The 25,281-nt window shown below is 51.3% G+C and overlaps 1 protein-coding gene across 1 annotated transcript; it reads right to left on the reverse strand.

Moving 5' to 3' along the window:
* Positions 1-9,202: 9,202 nt before the first annotated feature.
* Positions 9,203-24,658, reverse strand: LOC309447209 (olfactory receptor 6B1-like; the record flags this gene model as incomplete). Its single annotated transcript, XM_082067611.1, is given in 4 exon segments — positions 9,203-9,630; positions 9,633-10,124; positions 23,429-23,700; positions 24,498-24,658. Coding segments are annotated over 4 exon segments (1,353 nt in total).
* Between the last annotated feature and the right edge of the window lie 623 nt (positions 24,659-25,281).

A 25,281-nucleotide genomic window follows, 5' to 3' on the forward strand; every position in this document is an offset into this window, starting at 1 on the left:
TTTCACATGTTCATGATCTGTGGGGGTGCAGGGTTTAGGGTACAGGGTTTGGGGGTGCAGTGCTCAGGTGTTCAGGCCCAGGGGATGCAGGATTTGGGGGGGCCAAGGATTGGGGGTGCACTGTTTGGCAGGGAAGGATTTGGGGGTGCAAGATTTTGGGGGGCAAGATTTGGGGGTGCAGCGTTTTGGGGTTGTAGGAGGCAGGATCTGGGGGTGCTGCTTCTGAAGTTGCAGGTTCTGGGGGTGCAGGGTTTGGAGATCAGGATTTGGGGGTGCAGGATTCATCACTGCAGGGTGTTATGCATTTAGAGTGGGAGGATCTTGGGGGGCAGGGATTGTTAGGGCAGGATTTGGGGGTGCAGGTTTTTGAAGTGGTGGGAGCGAGGGTTTGGGGGTGCAGGTTCCACATTTTTAAGAACTTGGGTTCAGGATTGGGGTGCAGGGTTGGTGTGTGCAGGATTTGGGGGTGCAGGGTTCTGGGGTGGAGGATTTTGGGGGGTCAGAACTTGGGGATGCAGGGTATGGGCATGAAGGTTTTGCAGCTGCAGGATTTTGGGGTACAGAACCTGAAGTGCAGAGCTTGGGGGTGCAATGTTTGGTGTGGCAAAATGTGGGGGTGTAAGGTTTAAAGGTGCAGGATTTGGGGAGCAGGGTTTTGGGGTGCAGAGATTTGGGGTGCAGGGTTATGGGGTGCAAGTTTCATGCATTCAGGAACTGGGGTTCCAGGAATTACAGGTGCAGGGTTTGGGGGAAGAATTTGGGGGTGCAGGGTTTTGGGGTGCAGAGTTTGGGAGTTCAGGGTTTGGGGGTGCAGGGGTTTGGAGGGAAATTTAAAGTTGCAGAGCGTGGGGTGCATAGGACTGGTGGGGGTGCACAGGATTTGGGCGTGTGGGGTTTCAGGGTTCAGGATTTGGAGGTGTGGAGTTTTGGTGTGCAGGGGTTGGGGGTGAAGGATTTGAGGGTGCAGGGTGGTGGGGGAAGGATTTGGGGGTGAGAGATTTGGGGTGCAGGATTTGGGGATGCAGAGTTTTGGGAGGCAAGGATCTGGGGCTGCAGGATTTGGGGGTTCAGTTTTTAGGGTAGCACAATCTTGGGGTGCAGGGCTTTGCAGTGAAAGGTTTGGTAGGGCAGGATTTGGGGTGCAGGATTCTGGGGTGCTGGGTTTTGGGGTGCAGGATTTGGTGTTGCAGGGATGGGGTTGAAGGGCTTGGGTTTTCAGGCCTTTGAGGTGCAGGATTTGGAGGTGCAAGGTTTGGGAGTGAATTCTTTGGGGTGCAGGGTTTGGGGTTTCAGGAGGTGGGGGAAGGATCTTGGGGTGTAGGGTTTGGGGGGGCAGGGTTTCAGGGTTCAGGATTTGCGAGGGCAGGATTAGGGGGTGCAAGATTTTGGCTTTAGGGTTTAGGGGTGCAGAGTTTGGTAGGGCTGAAATTGGGGGTGTGGAATATTGTGTTGCAGGGTTTTGGGGTGAAGGGTTAATAGGGATGCAGAATCTAGGATGCAAGATTTGGGTTTCAGGGTCTGGGGGTGCAGGATTTTAGGGTGCAGGATTTGGGCCTGAATGCTTTCAGGGTGCACGGTTCGGGGTGCAAGATTTGAGGGTGCAAGGTTTGGGTGTCCAAGATTTACGGGAGCAGGATTTTGGGGTGCAGGGTTTGAGGGGTGCAGGGGCTTTGGGTAAGGGATTTGGGGTTCAGGGTTAGGGGCTGCAGGGTTTTGGAGTGTAGGGCTTTGAGTATGGCGTGTGGGGAGGCAGGACTGGGGGGGCTGCCTTTGGGGTACAGGATTTGAGGGTTCGCTGTTTACAGTATCTGGATCTTGGGGTGCAGGTTTTGGAGGTGCAGAGTTTGGGAGGGAAGGATCTGGGGATGCAGGATCTGGGGGGCAGGGTTTGGGGGTGCAAGGTGTGAGGGGCAGGACTAAGGATTGCAAAGTTTTGGCGGTAGGATTTGGGGTGTAAGGTATGGGGTGCAGGAACTGGGGGTGCCTGATTTGGGGGTTCAGGGTTTGGGGGTGCAGGGTTTTGAAGTGCAGGGTTTGGAGGGGGGAGGTTTCAGGGGTGCAGGATTTGGTGGTGCACGTTTTGGGGGTGCAGTGTCAAGGGGGTGGAGGATTAAAGGTGCAGGATTTGGGGGTTCAGGATTTGGGGCTGCAGGGTACGGAAGGGAAGGAACTGGGGCTTCAGTATTTGGGGGTGCTGCGTTTGGGGGTGCAGGGGTTGTGGGTGAGGGATCTGGGGTTCAGGGTTAGGGGATGCAGGGTTTGGGGGTGCAGGGTGTTGGGGAAGGATTTGGGGGTACAGGGTTTGGAGGTGGAGTGTTTCAGGGATCAGGGTTTGGGGGGCAGAATTTGGGGTGCAGGGTTTGGTAGGGCAGGATTTGGGGTGCAGGCAACAGGAAGGAAAGAAGGAAGGATCTGGGGGTGCAAGGTTTTGGAGTGCAGGATCTGGGGGTGCGGGAGTTTGGGTGAAGGGCTTGGTAGGGCAGGAATTTGGGGTGAAGGATTTGGTGGTGCAGGGTTTGGGTGTACAGGGTGTTTGGGGAAGGATCTGGGGGTACAGGGTCTGGGGTTGCTGGGTTTGGGGGTTAAAGGACTTGGGGGTGCAGGGTTCAGGACCTGGGTGTGCAGGGTTTGCGGGCTCAAGGTTTCGGGCGCATTATTTGCAGGGACAGGATTTAGGGGTGCAGAGTTTTGGGGTGCAGGGTTTGTGAGAGAAGAATATGGGGGTGCAGGATTTGGGGGTTCAGGGTTTAGAGTAGAAGGGTTTTGGGGTGCAGGATCTGGGGGTGCAGTGTTTGTGGGTGCAGGGATTGGGGGTCAGGATCTGGGGGTGCATGATTTGGGGGTTCAGGGTTTGGGGGTGAAGGGTCTTGGGGTGAAGGGGTTTGGGGGTGCAGGGTTTGGTGGGGAAGGGTTTGGGGGCGCCTGGTTTAAGGTTGCATGATTTGGGGGTCAAGGGTTTGGAGGTGCAGGGGTTTGGGGGGCAGGATATAGGGGTGCAGGATTTGAGGGTGTAGGGTTGTGGAGTGCAGAGATTTAGAGGTGCAAGATCTGAGATCGTTAGGTTCTGGAGTGCAGGGTTTGGGGAGGGAGGATTTGGGGGGCAGGGTTGAATGGTTTAGGATCTGGAGGTGCAGAGTTTTGAGGTGCAGGGTGTTGGGTGCAGGATCTGGGGTTCCAGGATTTATGGGTGCAGGGTGTTGGGGGTTTAGGGTAGGAGGATCTTGGGGTGCAGGGCTGAAGGGTTTGGTAGGGCCAGATTTGGGGGTGCAGGGCTTTAGGGTGAGGCTTTGGGGGTGCGGGGGTACAGAGTTGGGAGGTGCAAGATTTGGGGTAGCAGGGTTTTGGGGAGCAGGGTTTAGGGGTCAGGCTTTAGGGAGACAGGGTTGGGAGGCACAATTTGGGGGTGCAGGGTTTAGGGCAGCAGGATCTTGGGGTGAAGGGGTTTGGGGTGAAGGGTTGGGTAGGACAGGATTTGCGGTTGCAGGTTTTTAGGGTGCCATTTGTGGGGGACAGGATTTGGGGTCCAGGGTTTGGGGGTGCAGGATTTAGTGGAGCAGGGTTTGGGGGTGCAGGTCTTGTGGAGGCAGAATTGGGGGTGCAGGTTTTGGGAGTCCAGGGAATTAGGGGTGCAGATTTTGGGAGTTCAGGACCTGGGGGGGCAGGATTTGGGGATGTAGGTTTTGGGGGGGCAGGGTTTGGGGGTGCAGGGTTCGCATGTTCAGGAACTGGGGGTGCAGGTTTCAGTATCTTGGGTTGAAGAGGTTTGAGGTGAAGGGTTGGGTACGGCAGGATTTGGGGGTGCAGGGCTTTGGGCTGAGGGTTTGGGGGTGCAGGGATTGGGGGTGTAGGGTTTTGGGGTTGCTGCTTTTGGAGATTCGGGATGTGGAGGTCAAGGATTTGGGGGTACAAGGTTTGGTTGCAGGATTTGGGGGTACAGGGTTTGGGTGCAGGATTTGGGGGTGCAGGGTGTGAAGTGCAAGGCTAAAGGGGGCAGGATTTGGAGGTGCAAGATTCGGTGGTCTGGGGGTACTGGGCTGCAGGGTTTTGGGGTGAGGGATTTGGGGGTCAGGATGTGTGCGTGGAGGATTTGAGTGTGCGTGCTGTTGGGGTACAGAGTTTCGGGGACAGATTTGCGGGTGCAGGGTTTGTGGGGCAGGATTTAGGGCTGTAGGCTTTGGGGGTGCAGGGTTTGGGGTTGGAGGATTTGAGGTGCAGGGTTGAAGGGTTTAGGATCTGGAGGTGCAGAGTTTTGGGGTGCAGGGTGTTGGGTGCAGGATCTGGGGTTCCAGGATTTATGGGTGCAGGGTGTTGGGGGTTTAGGGTAGGAGGATCTTGGGGTGCGGGGCTGAAGGGTTTGGTGGGGCTGGATTTTGGGGTGCAGGGCTTTAGGGTGAGTCTTTGGGGGTGCGGGTTTCATGTCTTTAGGAACTGGGAGGGGGCAGGGTTTGTGGTGCAGGATTTTAGGTGTAGGGTGTAGGGTTTTGGGGAGCAGGATCTGGGGGTGCTGGATTTGGTTGACAAGGTTTTGCAGTGCGGGGTTTGGGGGAGCAGAGTTCAGGGGTGCAGGGTTTGGGGGGTGGGTCTGGACGAACAAGATTCAGGGGCAAATGCTTTGGGGGAAGGAGTTTTGGAGTGCACGGCAAGGAGTATGGGCTGTGGGGAGTCAGGATTGTGGGGCACAGGATTTGGGGGTGCAGGGTGTTGGGGTTCAGGAGAGCAGGGTGCACGGTTCAGGTTTAGGAGCTGGGGGTGCAGAGTTTTGGGGGTGTACAGTTATGGGGTGCAGTGTTTCAGGTGAAGGCTTTTCCAGAGCAAGATTTGCAGGTGCAGAGTTAGGGGAGCAGGTTTTGGGGTGCAGGGTTCAGATGTTCAGGACCTGGGGGTGCAGGATCTGGGGGTTGACGGTTTGGGGGTGCATTGTTTGGGCAGCTGGATGAGGAGGTGCACGATTTAGGGCTGCAGAGCTTGGGGGGCAGGTGTTTGTTGGCAGACTTTGGGGGAGCAGGGTTCTGGGGTACAGAGTTTGGGAGATCAGGATTTGGAGGTGCAGGGGTTTGGGGGGAAATTTAACGTTGCAGAGAGTGGGTTGCATTGGTTTGAGGGTGAAGGATTTGGGGGTTTGGGGTTTGGGGGTCAGGATCTGGGGGTGAAGGGCAGTGGGGAAGGATCTGGGGGTGAGATATTTGGGGTGCAGGGTTAAGGATGCCAGGTTTGGGGGTGAAGGGTTTGGGGGCAAAGATCTGGGGAGCAGGATTAGGGGATTCAGGGTTGGGGGGGTAAGTTTGTGTGGGGGAGAATTTCGGGGTGCAGGATCTGGGTGGGCAGAATTTTGGGGGATCTGGGCTTGGGAGTGCAGGATTTTGGAGTATAGGGTTTGGGGGTGCAGGCTTGGGGAGGCAGAATTTGGGGGTGCAGGTTTGGAAGGGTCAGGACTTTGGGGACACAGTTTGGACAGCACATTTGGGGGTGCAGGATTTGGGAGAGAAGGATCTGGGGGGGCAGGGTTTGGGCTGAAAGGTTTGGTAGGGCAGGGTTTGGGGGAGCAGGATTTGGGGGTTCAGAACCTCGGGGTGCAGGATATTGGGGAGCAGGATCTAGAAGGGCAGGGTTTGGGGGTGCAAGATTTTGGGGAGCAGGGTTTGGGGGTTCATGACGTGGGGATGGAGGAATTGGGGGTGCAGGGTTTGGGGTGCAGGGTTCAGGTGTTCAGGACCTGGGGGTGCAGGACTTGGGGGTTGGAGGATTTGGGGGTGCAGGTTTGGGGTGAGGGATTTCAGAGTGCTAATTTGGCGGGGAAGGATCTGTGGGTACAGGTTTTGGGGGTGCAGGTTTTCAGGGTGCAACTTGTGGGATGCAGGGTTTTGGGTATAGGGTTTTGGGATGCAGAGTTTTGGGGGGGAGGACTGGGAGAGCGGGGTTTCGGGTGCAAGGTTCAGTGGTGCAGGGTTTTGGGGGTGCAGGGTTTTGAGGGAGGCAGAATTGGGGGTGGAGGGTTTGTGATTGCAGGGTGTTGGGGGAAGGATCTGGGGGTACAAGATTTGGGGTAGCAGGGTTTTGGGGAGCAGGGTTTAGGGGTCAGGCTTTAGGGGGACACGGTTTGGGGGGCAGGGTTGGGAGGCACGATTTGGGGGTGCAGGGTTTAAGGCAGCAGGATCTTGGGGTGAAGGGGTTTGGGGTGAAGGGTTGGGTAGGACAGGATTTGGGGGTGCAGGTTTTTAGGGTGCAACTTGTGGGGGGCAGGATTTGGGGTACAGGGTTTTGGGGGTGCATGGTGTGGGGGTGCAGGATTTAGTGGAGCAGGGTTTGGGGGTGCAGGTCTTGGGGAGGCAGAGTTGGGGGTGCAGGTTTTGGGAGTTCAGGGATTTGGTGGTGCAGATTTTGGGTGTTCAGGACCTGGGGGTGCAGGATTTGGGGATGTACGTTTAGGGGGGACAGGGTTTGGGGTGCTGGGTTCAGGACATGGGTCTGGAGGATTTGGGGGTACAGGGTTAAGGGGGTGGAGGATTAGAGGTGCAAGATTTGGGGGTTCAGGATTTGGAGCTGCAGGGCATGGGAGGGAAGGATCTGGGACTTCAGGATTTGGGGGTGCACTGTTTGGGGGTGCAGGGTTTAGAAGTTAGGTCTAAGAGTGCAGGGTTTGGGGTGCAGGGGCTTGGGGGGGAAAATTTAAGGTTGCAGAGTGTGGGGTGCATAGGACTGGGGCACAGGATTTGGGCGTGGGGGGTTTCAGGGTTCAGGATTTGGAGGTGTGGAGTTTTGGGGTACAGGGGTTGGAGGTGAAGGATTTGAGGGTGCAGGGTGGTGGGGGAAGGATTTGGGGGTGAGAGATTTGGGGTGCAGGATTTGGGGGTGCAGAGTTTTGGGAGGCAAGGATCTGGGGCTGCAAGATTTGAGGGTTCAGTGTTTAGGGTAGCACAATCTTGGGGTGCAGGGCTTTGCAGTGAAAGGTTTGGTAGGGCAGGATTTGGGGTGCAGGATTCTGGGGTGCTGGGTTTTGGGGTGCAGGATTTGGTGTTGCAGGGATGGGGTTGAAGGGCTTGGGTTTTCAGGCCTTTGAGGTGCAGGATTTGGAGGTGCAAGGTTTGGGAGTGAATTCTTTGGGGTTGCAGGGTTTGGGGTTTCAGGAGGTGGGGGAAGGATCTTGGGGGGCAGGGTTTGGGGGGGCAGGGTGTTGGGGGCAGGATTTCAGGGTGCAGGGTTTTGAAGTGCAGCGTTTCAGGGGGGCATGATTTGGGGGTGCACATGTGGGGGTCCAGGTTTGTGGGGTGCAGAGTTTGGGAGTGGAGGATTTTGGGGTGCTGGCATTGGGGACGCCTAATTTGGGGGTGCAGTGTTTGGGTGTTCAGGACCTGGGGGTGCTGCATTTGGGAATGCAGGTTTTGGGGGTGTAGGTGTTCAGGGTTCAGGATTTCGGAGGGTGCAAGATTTCAGTTGTAGGCTTTAGGGGTGCAGAGTTTGGTAGGGCTGAATTTAGGGGTGCAGGTCTTGGGGTGCAGGGTTTGGTGCTGCAGGATTTGGGGGCGCAGGGTTTGGCAAGACAGGATCTGGGGGTGGAGGATTTGGGGGTGCGGATTGCAGGGCAGGGGTTTTGGTGCAGGGTTTGGGGGAAGGATCTGGGCGTGCAGGTTTGGGAAGAGTATTTTGGGGTGCAGGAGTTCTGGCGCCGTGTTTGTGGGCAGGTTCGGTGATCACTGCTGACCTGCACACACTTGCTCTCTCTGGTATTCACCTTCACTCTTGCTCCTCCATCTCCCCACTGTTCTCTCCAGCTTCTCTCTTTCCGTTTCCACCGCACTCTCGACACAGACCTGACCCACTGAGAATGTTCCAGAACACGCTGATCCAAACCCCGCTGGGACCTGCGGGCTCTATGACAGTGTGAAAACTGAGTGTGCAACAGAACCCTTTTGGTTGTCAAACACCTCGGAGATGCTGAGTCCAAGCACAACCCCCGGCACTGCCCCACGTCAGGAGCTCAGCGGAAACCCCTCCAGGGATGGCGACTCCAGCCCTGCCCTGGGCAGCCCGTTCAGTGCCCGACAGCCCTTGCTGGGAGGAACAGTTTCCAGGCTCCAGTCAGAACCTCACCTGGTACCCCGGGGGCCGTTTCCTCTCCTCCTGTCGCTCGTTCCCGGGCAGTCACAGATCCCCGCTCTCCGGGCGCTCTCTGGGCGGCTCCTGTCCGGCCGCTCCCCGCGCTCCCGCTCTGCCTCTCGCCCGAAGGCTCAGGCGGGAACGGCCGCTGCGTCCCGGCCGGCCAATCGCAGCTCGCCGCCTCCGCCCCGCGCGCCGCCGGCCGTTGGCCCCGCCCCCTCCTCCCCTCATCCCCTCAGGAGGAACCTCACCCCGCCCGCGCTGCGTTCGGAGCTCAGCGCACAAACACCTCCACAGGGCGAGAAACGCAGTTGGGATTCGTGCCGAGATGTTCAGTGTTTACAGATGTAACCAAATGAGGCACGGGCTCTGAACCTGGAAAAAGGAAAGGTGGTTAAGTTCTATGTAAAAAGTTATGAAACTTGTTTATGAAGTCTCATCCAAAGACCCCAAAGACCCCTCCTCAAAGCCACCAAGTGACACTGCGCAGGCGAACAGGGAGGGTCAAGAGGAGACTGGAAATGGTTCTCTGAGACTCATTTTAATGAGAAGCGGGAAAGGTCATGAATACGTACAGGCGTTCCTGGGTCAGTATGAACATGTAACACCTCACTGTATTTAAGCACAGCTCTTGTTGTTCAAAGGGTGCGTGTTGGGCGGAGCGAATCCCCCGCGCACCCAGCGCTGTTTTGCTTATGCTCTAATGAACACGTGTTTAAGGAATACAATTAAGGAATTGGATTAAACGTTGTTTATCCATAGAAAAAGCCTAAGTTATTTATTTCAATTTCCAATATTCCTGCATGGTTTTGAAAACTATAAATCTAGGGTTTAGGATTTTCAAAAGGAAATAATCCACCAGCCAAAGTCCTGTTATGGCTTATTTTATTGATATTGTAGCAGAATATTCAGCGTCACAGCGCTCATGAATGGGAAGGAGACATTTCCACATAGAAACAATACCATTTCTTCCTTGCCGGACTTCAGTGCAATGAGTCAGTGATGACGGAGTCAGTGATGAACAAGCTGTAGAGGTTTACTCAGCTACATTTCAAGAAGGACACTTGTCACTCCTGTCCATGTTCCTCCATATCCTTATCCTCGGAACTTACTGGTGTGCAAAGCAGCTTGTGCCCATGGTCTTTCTCAGACTCTCTTTCACCTCCTTGTTCCTCAGACAATAGATCAGAGGGTTCAGTGCTGGAGTGAACGCAGCATAAAAGACAGACACTGTTTTGTTGAGTTTGGACGGATGGATCCTCCTGGGCCTGGCACACATGAAGAGAGTGGCCGAGAAAAAGATCGTGACTACAGCCAAATGGGAGGTACAAGTGGAAAGGGCGTTTCTCCTTCCCTGCACTGAAGGCACACACAAGATAGTTGACAGGATACAGCAGCAGGAGAAAACAATGATCAGGAGAGGGATCAGCAGGATCACCAAGGCCCACACAAAGTCCACTGTCTCTGCAAGGGACGTGTCAGTGCAGGAAAGGCTCAGCACGGGAGAGATGTCACAAAATAAGTGGTTCATGACGTGAGTTGTGAAACTAAAGACACCTTGACCAAGGAGATGGAAAAGCCTCCTGCCCATGAGAGAATCAACAGCTGAAGACACAACTTGTGCGTCATGGTGGCTGGATAGCGCAGGGGATGGCACACAGCCAAATAGCGGTCACAGATGACACACTCACTGCACATAAGGGAGATGAAGAAGTGTAACTGGGTCATGCAGCTGGAGAATGAGATGGTCATGCTCTGGGACCAGAACCCAAGCAAAAGCCTGGGCAGTGTTACTGAGACATAACAAATCTCCAGGAAGGACAAGTTCCCCAGGAAATAATACATGGGCTTTTGGAGGTGACGGTTCCTTTTCACCACAAAGATAATAACGGCATTCTCAGTGATTGTTACCATGTAGGTGGCCAGAAAGATCAGGTAAAGTGACGTCTGCCCATAGGAAAATCCCAGGAGAATGAACTCTCTGACAGCAGTTTGGTTCTTCATTCCATGCTGGGTGCCCACAGCGATCCCTGCAGGTGTCAATGGAGAAAAACAAACAGAAGAGTTCCACAACAGCGAGTTCATGTGAAGAATTGGGGCATTTAGTAAACTGTTTCCTGTGGAAACTTTCTACAAAGTAGAACAAGCATTTCTTACAGGAAAGAAAGTGAGAGGGACGCATGTCTTTATTCCAGTGATTTGTTCTGTACTGTCAATAGCAACACTAGAAAATCAACCCAAAATGTAGCAAAACCCCTCTGTAGCGCACACTGTTTTCATGTAGGATGGAACGTGAAGAACACAGACTGGCTGCTGACATTCCCGCTACTGACAACAGCACCACAGAGGTTCAGGTGGTACAGGGATAAAAATCACTAAAAACACAGATGTGGTACTAATGGAACACGGAGTTTTGAAAATGTCAGACTTTCTTCATTTCCTAATAGGAAATTATCCACCTTTGTGTTTTCAGTGGTAGCGTGATGGTCATAGGAGAGACTGCTACAGAGATTACAAATCCCTTAGCTACAGATTTTAGGAATTTATGTTTAAGCAAGAACTTTGAACTGAATCTAAAGAAGATCCTGCAGTGGGTGGTTCCTCTGGCTTGTATTAAACACCTGTCTTTGACAGGGAAGAAGAATTCTTTCTTGTTTCAGTTTGCTCTCAGCTCTGATTTAGACAGCTGTCCAGCCAGTAACTTAGAGCAGATCTTGCATGTTCCTATTGGCTGTTTTGCTCTAGATTCCTTTTCTACTCAGTGGATATCTGCTTAAGACATTGACTGAGCATTTATAGCCTAGACTGTAATGCTATATATGGATCTATCTCCTTGCAAAACACATCTCCTATTTGTGCTCTAGAAATGCCAATTTCTCCTCATGGACATTTTAGTGATCCTTTACTAACCTTTAAGTAGTTGTCCATACCATAAATGATTTAAAGTGGAGGAGGTGAGGTTTATTCTTACTGCTTTTAAGGACAATGAGAGCAAATAATGAACACATAAACATACTTCATTCCAATCTCTTAGATTTTATAGCTTGATTACATATGCATGTTTGTGTATGCATGAGAGAAAAACATGTTGCACAAAAGATGCATTAATCTATCCAGAACAGTAATATACTCTTCAGCTATTTCCTTTCCTCCCCTGAACACGTGTGGTCTTTTTATTAGTGAGGGGATGACAAATCTGACTGGAATCCAGGAACGAAGCTTTGGCAGTTTCTGTCTCTAAACATGAAACAGAAGAACCCAGGAAATGGCGAGCAGGACAGAGAATTTAACTGAAAAACTGGATGTGTTTTGCCATTATTCTTGACTTACAAGTGTATTCCCTCACTATACATCTGGCAGTTTACATGATGAAAATGTATTGGATGGGATAATCAAGAAGAATTGCTTTTTGAAGGATTCAGCCCAATCATTTACACTGTAACTGATATATGATTTCTTGATCTATTCATCTGTTACTGTAAGAAAACATGAAGACCGACTTACCAGTTCAGGATTTCCAGCCGTGCGTGTGGCCTTTAAACTGCAGTAACGAGCAGTGGATCAGATGGATCTTCTCTGACCCACCTGAGAGGTTTTCCTTCCAAGGACTCGCTGTCTTTGCTGGGAAAGCTTCCCTTATGCCATAAGCGCTGAGCTGATAAAGTCGTCTGCCAATCAAAGAAATGAAAGGGAAGAGGAAGGTTGTTATCTCCAATGATCTCCAGTAATTACCTCCAGAGGCTAATTTCTATGTATAATTACATGTAGGAGAAACAGAGTCTGGCAGGAGATCAGGGGAATAAAGACCATAACAGAAAACTCGTCATGCCTAGTACAGAATGAGTGTTCTTCTGCTAAAATGCATTAGGAAGAAAAGACTAAGCAGAAATTGTATTTACTGAAATGTTTGGGAATTCTGTAGTTTTATTTTGAATAAAAAGGGACATTCTGAGAATGATTTTTTTCTTTTTTAAAAAGTTTCCTTCAGTTTCCACATTTAAACAGTAAAGATGCAAGAACTGGTCCGTGTTTAAGAAACCCAGAAACAGACACCTATGTAGATGTGTCTGCCATACGTACTGAGAATGCAGATTTTATTTTCTAGGTAGGCACGCAATGCGATATTAAATGTCGTTGGACCTATCTGGTCACAAAATTGCCTCCAGACATACTGAAATCTCATAGAGATATATATATACTGTCAATCATATGTGAGGATAAATACCAATGCCATGTGCAGCACAGCTTCCTTTGGAAGGAAAACCAGGAAAACATGCAGAGCAGTAACTCTGTGTTCTAATGCAGCTCCCGCTGTCACCAGCTGAAGCACCAGAGTGTGGACACATCACCCAGAGAAGACAACTCACAACTGAGACACCATCAGATCTGTTGGATTTGTCACTACAAACCCAACACCGTTTAGTTTCCTCAGTTTTCTTGTCGTGTTTGTTCTCCCTCTGGAGAGGCTGGTGCACTCTGATGGATTCTCCTGGATAAGCCCCAGGTAGAAACACAAGGAGCCAAAGCACTCGGCAACAAAAAATTGCATTGAAACAAACAGGCAAACGAAAACCAAACCAAGACGTTCTTCACTGCACCAATTACTCTGCTTGCACAAAGAGACAGTGGGAGATGGAAAGCTGACACCAATGCTTTTAGTTTTCACTTGAAACAATCTAAATTGAAGAGTTTTGAGTATAATTAATAAGTAAATGATCAACTGCAAATTTTTGCCAACTGATTTTTTTAATATAAAGTTGGTGGGGGGTTCCTAAAGAAAATGGAGATGGCATTGTTTAACAGTTCTGGTGAGCATCTGTCAAAGGTGTTGCTCTTGTGCAATTCTTTCTCTCCTGTAAGCATTGTTTTCCATTAAAACAATAACAACAGGAACTCAAAAAAAATGTAAAGTTTCATTGACCAGCCTGTAGTTCCTGAGATTTTCCTCCTCGTCCATTTGTAGGGTGGGTGCAATGTCTGTATTTTGGAGCATTTGCAGACTTCCTTTCGTTCCCGTGACCTTTCAAAGAGAGCAGAGTCAATGCCATGAAGCTGTTTGGAACCAAGTTCAATGCCAGTGAAGTGAAGCAGTTGATTTACGGAAGTTTGTCTGTTAGAATGAGTCAGGTCTAGTTAACACAACTGACAGCGTTGGCATGTGAAGTGTAAATGGATGTTACCTGAGTAGAATCAGGCAAAAGATTGTTATCCACCAAATAAATGATAAAATGGCTTAGCGTGCTCAAGAAAATACATAAACTATTCAAACAAGATGTTATCCACAAGGAAATGCAAAACGCTTTGGAAATGTCTGGGACAAAAGCTGTGAAAGCCAATAACAGTGACAGCACCCCAGAGACCACCAGTGAGATCTGAATGTGATATTCCCTACCCAGTCCTGTTACTGATGACACTCAGGAATGCCTGAGTTACCCAGGAGTACCTGATAGACAAGATCACTACTTTATCCCTAAAACTGAAGAAAATGTGATGAACTGCACTTGGACTGCAATAGAACCTCATACAAGGATTTTTATTAGTATTAATTGCACTTTACATTAACCTGTTTCTTTGTAGAGATCTGTTTCTACAATCAGGTGGTCATTGCCTGTTAGATGGTTCACGTGGTTACATGGTGAGTTCACAGATGATTAAATCAGGAGAATCATGGGCCCAAAATGTCCATTTCATGCTGACCCAGCAGACCATGCAGACGGGTGACAAGACCCGCTGCTGGGAACGCACACACGTCCTGAAAACTCAAATGAAGGGTGCCTGTATTAGGAATAGCCCTTCCTGTTCATATGTCTTGGGACACTTTTGGGAAAACACCGTGTTTGAATTTTGATCAATCTGGAAGAATCAAGACTGAGTTAGAGGAGATCGGAAACATGTTGCCGTCTTGCGTGAGGCACAGAAAGACACCAGCTCTTGTGGATTTCAAGAGGTTTGGACATGATTTTTGCCCTGGATTCCTGATTCACAGTCGTGGATTAAGAGGTGGATTGGAATGATCGTATTAGCAGTTGTTATATTTGTATGTTATGCTGCAACGTGTGGTGAAGCGTTCTGTTGCAGTCACAAAGACAGTTTAGAAAAGGTGGGACTTATTTGATATGTAGATGTACAGAAATAAGTCCCAAAGGGGGAATTGTAGTCATTCCCACTGAAAAGAATGAATCCTGTTGGAAACGCTTTGTGCTTTCGTACTGCAAGCACCTTGGTGTGCTGCCTGTGTGTGGAAAGTCCTTGCAGGATGTTTCAGTGTCTCTGTTCCCAGGGGCTGAGAGTCCTGTGAGTTCCCTGGCTGTTCCTTTTCCATTGCTATTCCTCTTGGTCGTGTGGAGGTGAGTCCTGGAGGCACCTGCAAGGTGTTTTGAGGCAAGTGTCGTCTTAAAACAAAGGCACTGGGGGCACACATGAGGCTGCTCCCACTCAGGAACTCTGACCACTGCCAAGTGCCCGATGAGGATGGGATTCGAACCCACGCGTGCAGAGCACAATGGATTAGCAGTCCATCGCCTTCACCACTCGGCCACCTCACCAGCTCACTGCTGCTGCTCCTGAGGCTGCTGACACTGCCACTGCTCCGGAAGGAAGGAAGGAAGGAAGGAAGGAAGGAAGGAAGGAAGGAAGGAAGGAAGGAAGGAAGGAAGGAAGGAAGGAAGGAAGGAAGGAAGGAAGGAAGGAAGGAAGGAAGGAAGGAAGGAAGGAAGGAAGGAAGGAAGGAAGGAAGGAAGGAAGGAAGGAAGGGAGGGAGGAAGGGAGGAAGGAAGGGAGGGAGGAAGGGAGGAAGGGAGGAAGGAAGGGAGGAAGGGAGGAAGGAAGGGAGGAAGGAAGGGAGGAAGGGAGGAAGGAAGGGAGGAAGGAAGGAAGGAAGGGAGGAAGGAAGGGAGGAAGGGAGGGAGGGAGGAAGGGAGGGAGGAAGGGAGGGAGGGAGGAAGGGAGGGAGGAAGGAAGGGAGGAAGGGAGGGAGGAAGGAAGGGAGGGACGAAGGGAGGGAGGAAGGAAGGGAGGAAGGGAGGGAGGAAGGGAGGGAGGGAGGAAGGGAGGGAGGGAGGGAGGGAGGGAGGAAGGGAGGGAGGGAGGTAGGGAGGGAGGAAGGGAGGAAGGGAGGAAGGGAGGAAGGGAGGAAGGGAGGAAGGGAGGAAGGGAGGGAGGGAGGGAGGGAGGGAGGGAGGGAGGGAGGAAGGAAGGAAGGAAGGAAGGAAGGAAGGAAGGAAGGAAGGAAGGAAGGAAGGAAGGAAGGAAGGAAGGAAGGAAGGAAGGAAGGAAGGAAGGAAGGAAGGAAGGAAGGAAGGAAGGAAGGAAGGAAGGAAGGAAGGAAGGAAGGATTTCATGGGAAGCATAAAGACAAGCAGAGCAAGACGGGGAAAGAGAGAGGCTTCCTTGGGAAGAGGCAGAAGGCCCGTGCAGGCCCCTTCCTGCAGGGGGAGCGGTGGGAGCCAACTCCTCTTTGGCCATGGCCTTCCTGGGTCTTCCTGCTTTCCTGGGTCTCAGCAGAGCTCCTGGTCACGCCCAGGGCAGCCTGGTTCAATGGGCAGGCCCGAACTCCTGGCTTCTCTGAGTGGCTCAGAATCATAGAGTCATTTTGGTTGGAAGAGACTCTCAAGATCGAGTCCAATAATTAACCCCAAACTGGCACTAAACCGTGTCCCTAAGGACATAATCTACACATCTTTTAAACACCTCAAGAGACTCCACCACTGCGCAGGCGGCCTGTTTCAATGCCTGACAACCCTTTCTGGGAATAACAACACCCCAGGTCCTTTTGTGCCGGGCACTTTCCAGCCGCTCTTCTCCCGAGCCTGTAACGTCCATGGGGTTGTTGTGACCCAAGGGCAGGAGCCGGCACTTGATCTTGTTGAATCTCAGACCACTGGCCTCAGCCCATCGATCCAGCCTGCAGAGCCTTCCCACCCTCCAGCAGGTCAACACTCCACCCAAACGGGTGTCATCTCTGAACTTACTGAGGGTGCCCTGGACCCCTCATCCACATAATTGATAAAGATGTTAAACAGAACTGGCCCCAATGAGGCGCGGAAAGGACCTTACAACCCTTGATGTTGTGAGGAAGGTATGTATTTACGACGTCGGACACACAGGGAATAGATTCAACCAAGATGTGTGTGTTTTACAGTACCTGTGAGCTTGGTTCAATGCAGTGAAGTGTTACATATTCATGAAAGTTTTAGGAACGCCTGTACATATTCAGAACCTGTCCCCGAGAAGGCGGTTCTTATTACAATGAGTTCAGGAGACCATTTCCAGAGTCTCCACCTCCGGCTCCTCCTGGTTGCAGTTGTGCTGTGATCGTGAACCGGGGTCCTCTTCTCTGTACACGGTCACCTTTGGTCCGGTGTGATGAGTCGGTTGGGTCTCAGACTGCTGAGTTGGTTAAAACTGGTGTATCTCCTGTCCTGTGCCCCAGTTTCTGTTCTCTAGTTCACCCAAGGATGCACCAGGGATGCACCCAAGGTTTTTTATCTTTGCAAGGCGTCAGCGAACTCCTGTTTCTCGCACAATAAGTTACACAGAGCTAAGCAAGGCTGGGCAATAGTGATGTGGGTTAAGGGTTGGCTCGCTAAGTGTCTTTAGTGATGTGGGGTCCGGTTATTTCTTTAGGTGTCAAGTGTCAGTTCTTTAAGTGTTAGTTCTTTAAGTGTTAATTAGTTAATTGTCAATTCCCTGTATCAGTAGGATCTGAGGGTGCAGCGTTTGAAGTTTCAGGACTTGGGGGTGCAGGATTAATGGGTGCAGGGTGTTTGGGGGAAGGATTTCGGGGTGCATGGTTTTGAAGTGCAGGGTTTAAAGGGGCAGGATATGGGGTGAACGATGTGGGGGTGCACATTTTTTGGGGGTGCAAGATTTGAGAGTGCAGGGATTTGGGGTGACAGATTTCAGGGTGCCGGGTTTGGGGGGGAAGGATCTGGCTTTAGGGGTGCAGGTTTTTAAGGTGCAACTTGTGGGGGACAGGATTTGGGGTATAGGGTTTTGGGGTGCAGCGTTTCGGGGGCGCAGGGTTCGGGGAGGCAGAATTGAAGGTGCGGGGTTTGGGATTGCAGGGTATTGGGGGAAGGGTCTGGGGGTATAAGATTTGGGGTTGGTGGGTTTTGGGGAGCAGGGTTTAGGGGTGACAGGTTGGTGGGTTCAAGATGTGGGGGTGGAGATTTGAGAGGAAGAGATAGGCCGTGCAGGATTTAGGGGTGCAGGGTTTAGGGCAGCACGATCTTGGGGTGAAGGGGTTTGAGTGAAGGGTTGGGTAGGGCAGGATTTGGGGGTGCAGGATTTGGGGGAAGTTTTGGGGTACAGGATTTGGAGACGCAGGGTTTAGGGCAACAGGATCTTGGGGTGAATAGGTTTGGGGGTGCAGGGCTTGGGGGCTCAAGCTTTGGGACTTGAGGATGACAGATTTATGAGATTTATGGGGGTAGCATTTGGGGGTGCAGGATCTAGGGGTGCAGATTTTTTGGGTGCAGGGTTGTGGAGAGCAGGAACGGAGGTGCAGGGTTGGGGGTGCAGGGTCTGGTAGGGCAGGAATTGGGGGTGCAGGGTGTTGGGGGGAAGGATTTGCTGGTGCAGGTTTTAGGGTGAAGGGTTTAGGGGTGCAGGGTGTTGGGGGGAAGGATTTGCTGGTGCAGGTTTTAGGGTAAAGGGTTTAGGGGTGCAGAGTTTTGGGGTGGAGGATTTGGGGATAGAGGTTTGGGGGTGCAGGGTGTTGGGGGAAGGATCTGTTGGTTCAAGATCTGGGGGTGCAGGATGTTGGGGTGCAGGTTTGTAGAGTGTAGGGTTTGGGCAGCAGGATCTGGGGGTGCAGGATTTAGGGGTGTAGGACTGTGGGGTGAAGAGTTTGGGGGACAGAATTTCGAGGTGAAGGGTTTGAGGTGCAGGATCAGAGGGTGCAAGGTTTGGGTGTTCAAGATTTAGGGGAGCAGGATCTTGGGGTGCAGGGTTTGAGGGGTGCAGAGTTTTGGGTGCAGGATTTTGGGGTTCAGTGTTTAGGGTAGCAGGATCTTGGGGTGCAGGATATGGGGGTGCAGTGTTTGTGGGTGCAGGGATTGAGGGTCAGGATCTGAGGGTGCAGGATTTGGGGGTTCAGGATTTTGGGGTGCAGGGTTTGGGGGTACAAAGTTTAGTGGGCAGGGTTTTGGGGTGCAGGATCTTGGGGTGTATGAGTTTTGGGTGTGGGATTTGAAGGAAAATGATTTGGGGGTGCGAGGTTTTGGGGTGCAGGATTTGGGTGTGTAGGAATCAGGGTTGCAGAATTTGGTATTACAAGTTTTGGGGGTTCATGGCTTGGGAGGAAGGATTTGGGGGTGCAGAATTTAGGGGAGCACGGTTTCAGGGTGCAGAGATTAGGGGGGAAGAATTGGGGATGCAGGTTTTTGGGGCATTATCTGGGGGGGGTCAGGATTTGGGGTGCAGGATTTTGGGGTGTAGGGTTTTAGGGTACAGAACTTGGTGGTGCAGGATTTGGGGGTGCAGGGTTCAGGTGTTCAGGAGCTGGGGCTTCAATAATTTAGGGTGCATTGTGTGGGAGGACAGGATTTGGGGTGCAGGATATGATAGTGAAGAGGTTTTGGGGTGCAGGATTTGGGGGTGCAGGTTTTCGGGTGGGGAATTTGGGGGTGCAGGGTGTTAAGGAAGGAGCTGGGGGTGCAATATTTGGGCTTTAAGGGTTTAGGGTGGCAGGATCTGCCAGTGCAGAGTTTGGGGACAGGATCTGGGGGTGCAGCATTTGGGGTTACAGGTTTTGGGGGTGCAGGGTCGAGGAAATTATTTGAGGTGCAGGGTTGTGAGAGTGCAGGATTTCTGGGTGCAGAGTTTGGGGTGCTGGGTATGGGGCAGCAGGATCTGGGGGTGCAGGTTTTGGGGGTGCATTCGTTTGGGGGGAGGATCTGGGGGTGCAGGGTTTAACGGTTCAGGATTTGGAGGTGTAGAGGATTTGGGGAACGGGGTATTGGGGGAGCAAGGTGTAGGTTGTGGGGTGCAGGAACTGGGGGTGCCTGATTTGGGGGTTCAGGGTTTGTGGGCACAGGGTTTTTAAGTGCAGGGTTTGGAGGGGGGAGGCTTTGGGGTGCAAGATTTGGTGGTGTATGATTTGGGGGTGCAGGCTGGGGGGGCAAGATTTTGGGGGGCCTGGTTTGGGGCTACAGAGTCTTAGGGTGCAGGTTCTGGGGGTTCAGGATTTGGGGGTTCGGGGTTTAGGGCAGTAGGATATTTGGGTGCAGGATTTGGGGTTGCAGGGTTTGGGGGCCAGGATTTGGGATGCAGTGGTTTGGGGTGCAGGGTTTGGGGAAGGAGGACATGGGGGTGCAGGGTTTAGGGCAGAAGGATCTTGGGCTGCAGGGGTTTGGGGTGGAGGGCTTGGTAGGGCAGGATTTGGGGGTGGAAAGTGTAGGGGGTAGGGGTTGGGGTGCAGGATTTGGGGGTGAATGGGTTTGGGGGTGCAGGGTTCTGGGGTGCAGGGTTTGGGGCAGCAGGATCTGGAGGTGCAGAGTTTTGGGGTGCAGGGTGTTGGGTGCAGGATCTGGGGTTCCAGGATTTATGGGTGCAGGGTGTTGGGGGTTTAGGGTAGGAGGATCTTGGGGTGCAGGGCTGAAGGGCTTGGCAGGGATGGATTTTGGGCTGAAGGGCTTGGTAGGGATGGATTTTGGGGTGCAGGGCTTTAGGGCGAGTCTTTGGGGGTGCGGGTTTCATGTCTTTAGGAACTGGGGGGGCAGGGTTTTGTGGCGCAGTGTTGAGGGTTTAGATTGCGGGGTGACAATAAAACCCTGGCAGGTGTATTGTTAACCTCATCTACTCCCTCACTTCCCCCTTTTTCCCCTCCCTCTCCCTCTTCCCACTCAGCACAGGTGATCGGGAGGGAAAGAAGGACAGAGAGAAGAGAGTTGGAAAATTAAAAATGTTTTACTAATACTGCTAATAAGAATAGAGAAAATAATACAAAATATACAAAACCAATCTTGAAAATCCCAGCAGGTGCAGAACCGGCACCCGAAGTCCTGGACTGGACTCTGCAGCCAACCGAAGCTGGATTCAGTCTGTCACTGGCCTCAGTTCGCAGGGATGACTAGCAAGGTCCTCTCCTAAATTCAGCCATAAGGAAAAGGGATGAAAAAGGGAAAGGGACAAGATCCTCGTGATCTCCTACTTTTATATGAAGTATTCACGTGAATGGAATGTTATACACAGTTGGTCAGTTTCTTGGTCACCTGTTTCTCGTTGCCCCTCTCACGAGATGTCCATCCATGCTTATCAATAACTTCACATTCCATTGCTGGGTTTACCAAAACATGGATCTGGTTCTCCAGGAAAATGCAGCTAATATGAAGCTTTAGCTGACAGGCAAATTCACTAAAAGAGAAACTTGTTTTTTAACAAAACCAGGACATTCCACCCCTTAGAATATGCCATTCACTGAATACTTAAACCTTATCAATACAATCTATCAATACAATCTAATTAATCACTACTACTATATATATATATATATATGTATATATATATACACACAGGAGTAATTCATCTTAATCAGTGGACCATCCTTTGACAAGTTCATTAAGTTCATTTTGTCACAACACTCTCCCAGGGCAGGAAAAATGGTACAAGTGCATCTCATGACCACTGTTTGTGGGTTAAAGACATCAACTTGGAAGGAGCTGTCAGGCACCACTTGAAGAAGCGAGCGCTGGTTTCATCATCACTGTCTTGATCTGAAAGACACTTATGAAACACTGTTAGTGTGGCAATTCACATCATGCAGTTCAGTATTGAATATTTTCACCTAGAATCAAATCCCCTTGAGGCACAGACTGAACTTCTCCATCCTTAAGCATCACCCACCAGGTGCTGCCAGGTCCCTTGGCAAAAACAATCCCCCGAAATGGGCTTGGCTTTGCCTGAGGCAGGAGGAACCCAGACTGCCTTTCCTAACATGTTTGTCATGTGTACTACAGGGACTTTATCTCCTTCCACAGTATGAAGAATTTCTGACTGGGCAGGCCCGGCTTGATTGATCCCCTGGTGTTGACCAACCAAGTGGCTTTTGCTAAATGTGAATCCCAGTTTTTAAAGGTTCCATCACCAGGTTCCTTTAGTGTAGTATTTAACAAACCGTTGTACCTTTCAGTTTTCCCAGAGGCTGGTGCATGATATGGAATATGATATACCCACTCAATACTATGTTCTTTGGCCCAATTGTCTATAATACTGTTTTTGAAATGAGTACCGTTGTCTGATTCAATTCTTTCTGGCGTACCGTGTCACCAAAGGACTTGCTTTTCAAGGCCCAAGATAGTATTTCGGGCTGTAGCATGAGGTACGGCATATGTTTCCAACCATCCAGTGGTTGCTTCCACCAGTGTAAGTACATAACGCTTACCTTGAGTGTTTGTGGAAGTGTAATATGATCAATCTGCCAAGCTTCTCCATACTTATACTTCAACCATCGCCCCCCATACCATACAGGCTTCAACCGTTTCGCTTGTTTGATTTTGGCGCAAGTTTCACATTCATGAATAACCTGTGAAATAGCGTCCATAGTTAAATCCACCCCTCAATCGCGAGCCCATTTATATGTTGCATCTCTGCCTTGATGCCCTGAAGCATCATGGGCCCACCGAGCTAGGAACAGTTCACCTTTATGTTGCCAGTCCAAGGCCACCTCAGCTACTTGAATCTTAGCAGGTTGATCCGCTTGTTGGTTGTTTAGATGTTCCTCGGTGGCTCAACTTTTAGGCACATGAGCATCTACATGCCCAACTTTCACAGGCAGGCTCTCTAGCCGAGCAGCGATGTCTTGCCTCAGTGTGGCAGCCCAAATGGGTTTACCTCTGCGCTGCCAGTTGCTTTTCTTCCATTGCTGTAGCCACCCCCACAAGGCATTTGCTACCATCCATGAGTCAGTATAGAGATAGAGTATTGGCCACTTCTCTCGTTCAGCAATGTCCAAAGCCAGCTGGATGGCTTTCACTTCTGCAAATTGACTTGATTCACCTTGTCCTTCAGTGGCTTCTGTAACTTGTCGTGTGGGACTCCACACAGCAGCTTTCCACCTTCGATGTTTTCCTACAAGACGACAGGATCCATCTGTGAACAGTGCATACTGCTTATCAGCCTCTGAAAGAGTATTATACGGTGGTGCTTCTTCAGCACGTTTTACTTCCTCGTCATCTGGAGACATCCCGAAGTCTTTGCTTTCTGGCCAGTCTGTAATCACTTTTAAGATCCCTGCATGACTGGGATTTCCAATTCGAGCTCGTTGCATGTTCAATGCAATCCATTTACTCCATGTTAACACCAGTTGCATGATGTGGAGAGGGAGCTGTCCCTTTGAACATCCAGCTCAGCACCGGCAGTTGAGGTGCCAGGAGGAGCTGTGCTTCAGTACCGATCACTTCTGAAGCAGCTCGGACTCCTTCATATGTGGCCAGTATCTCTTTTTCAGTTAGAGTATAGTTAGCCTCAGGTCCTTTGTATCCTCGACTCCAAAAACCTAGGGGTTGACCTCAGGTTTCTCCTGATGCTTTCTGCCAGAGGCAGGGACGTTGAGAATTTTTTCCTAATATCCCATCTTAACCTCCCCTGGCACAATGTGAGGCCATTTCCTCTTGTCCTGCCTCTTGCTACTTGGTGAGAAGTTCTTTACCCGCCAAAGAGTACACCCATGCAGGCCATGAGCTGCAGCTTCTCCAGGAGATGCTGTGGGATACGGTGTCAAAGGCTTTACTGAAGTCTAATTACACAACATACACGGCTTTTCCCTCATCTACTAGATGGGTCACGTTGTTGGAGAAGGACATCAGGTTGTTGAAGCGGGACCTGCCTTTCATAAACCTATGCTGAGTGGGCCTGATCACATGGTTTTCTTGTATGTGCTGTGTGATATCACTCAGGATGTTCTGTTCCATGACATTCCCCGGCACCGAGACCAGACTGACAGGTCTGTAGTTCCCCGGATCCTCCTTCCAGCTCTTCTTGTGGATGGGCATCACATCAGCCAACTGCCTGTGAACTGGGGCCTCCCCAGTTAGCCAGGATTGCTGATATATAGTGCGAAGTGGCTTAGTGATCACCTTGGCCAGCTCCCTCAGCACCCTTGGGTATATCCCATCTGGCCCCATAGACTTGTGGGTGTGCAAGTGGTGTAACAGGTGGTTAACCATTTCCCCATGGATTATTGGGGCTTCATTCTGCACCCCAAGCCTGTCTCCTGTCTTTGGGGGCTGGGTACCTGGAGCACAACTGCTCTGACTCTTAAAGACTGAGGCGAAGAAGGCATTTAGTACTTCAGCCTTTCCCTCGTCTTCTGTCGCTGTGTTTCCCCCCGTACCAATCAGGGGATGGAGATTCCCTTTGGCCCTCCTTTTGTTGCTCATATATTTATAGGAACATTGCTTGTTGCCTTTCGCAGTGGTGCCCAGGCTCAGCTCTAGTTGGTCTCTGGCCTTTCTAATTTTCTCCCTGCAGAACTTTGCAGCATTCTTGTATTCCTCTTGAGCAGCCTGCCCCTCCTTGCAAAGCTTATCAATTCTCCCTTTATTCCCAAGTTCCAGCCGCAGGTCTCTATTCAGCCAGGCCGGAACTTCTTCCCTGCCATCTCGTCTTTAGGCAGACGGGGACAGCGTGCTCCTGTGCCTCTAAGATTTCCTTCTTGAAGAGAGACCAGTTTTCCTGGGCTGCTTTGTCCTTCAGGACTGCTTCCCAAGGGACTCTGCCAAGCAGCCTCCTGAACAGGTCAAAGTCTGCCATTCGGAAGTCCAAGGTGGCAGTTCTGCTGAGCATCCTGCTGACTTCTCCAAGGACAGAAAACTCCATCATTTCATGGTCACTATGCCCAAGGCGACCTCCCCGTTGCCCACGAGTCCTTCTGTATTTCTTTTGATGGTATCCATGCAGGTCCTGGTCACGTAAGAGCTCACTTGTTGCTGGTGGCAGCTTTGCTGTTGGGGACACCACTTTTTAGCAGCCCATGAAACAGCCCCACTGGTGCCCAGTGCCGTGAGCTCTGCAAGTGGGACCCGTCTGTGCACAGGGACCCCCTGTCCCCAGGGCGGCCGTGCCAGCACCCCCAGCCACCTCCAGCCCCAGGAACCCAGAGCGAGTGGAAACCACAACTCGGCAAATACCAGAAAAAGACAGAGAGCGCAAGTCTGAAAAAACATGAATAAATATATTTACAGAAAAAATAGAAAAGTAAACCTATTTAGAGAAAGAAACCCGAAGTACAACAAATGAAATACAATCAACATACTACTTAATACATACAACATAAACAGACACTACACTATCAATAAATACACACTACAAATCAATACACTACGTAAATACACACAACAAACTACTAACTCCCTCTTCTGTCTAGCCCACCCCACCAAGCCCATCATCAACATATCATCTACCCATCCACTTCCATATCCTCTAACATGTCACTGTCCACTTCCTTTTCTTCCTCCACATCCTCATCCACTTCCATGTCTTCATCCATCTGCACTTGATCCACCTCCATGTCTTCTTCAATATTTTCATCGACCTCCATCTCCTCTACCTGCTCGGCCCCCATGCAGCAACTGGCTCTCCAGCCCCCAGCACAGTGTGGTGTAGCAAGGCAAAAGCCAAGCAGAAAAGTGCATTGGTCCTGCCCTGGGCAGCTCAGCAGAGCTGTGGGACGGGAGTCTCAGCACCCCTGACCCCTCTCGCTGCCCAGGGAGAGCTGTGGGGTGATGGGTCCCCTGGGCACTTCACCAGCAGGAGCTGCCTGGAGTTTGGGCAGCTCCTGGGCCACCAGCACCCACGGGCCAGCACCTGCATCCGGAGTATCCCGTGCTTTGTGCACCTTGGCATCTTGTGGAGCTCGGTGTTCTTGCAGATGTGTGGGAGCAGAGAGGGCAGGGGTGAGCAGCCATGTCCCTGCCCTGCAGGGCATCACAGGTACAGATCCCAGCCCCACACCTCCCTTGGTGCCCAGAAGCTCCTTACCTTGTGCAGGTGTTTTGTTGGCTCTGCGCTGCTCCCCGGGCAGGGCTGGGCTGCCCTGGCTCCAGCCTGGAAAAGGGCAGAGGAGGCACGGGCTCATGCTCTGGGCAGCACCAGCTGCTCCCGCTGAGCATCCCTCTGACACGAGCCCGGGGTGCCCTGGGCTCCCATGGGGACGTGTCCCCCAGGCAGGAATGCTCGATTTCAGCA

The sequence above is a fragment of the Streptopelia decaocto genome (genome assembly GCF_964273445.1).
Source record: "Streptopelia decaocto genome assembly, chromosome: 17".
Lineage (NCBI taxonomy): Eukaryota > Metazoa > Chordata > Aves > Columbiformes > Columbidae > Streptopelia > Streptopelia decaocto.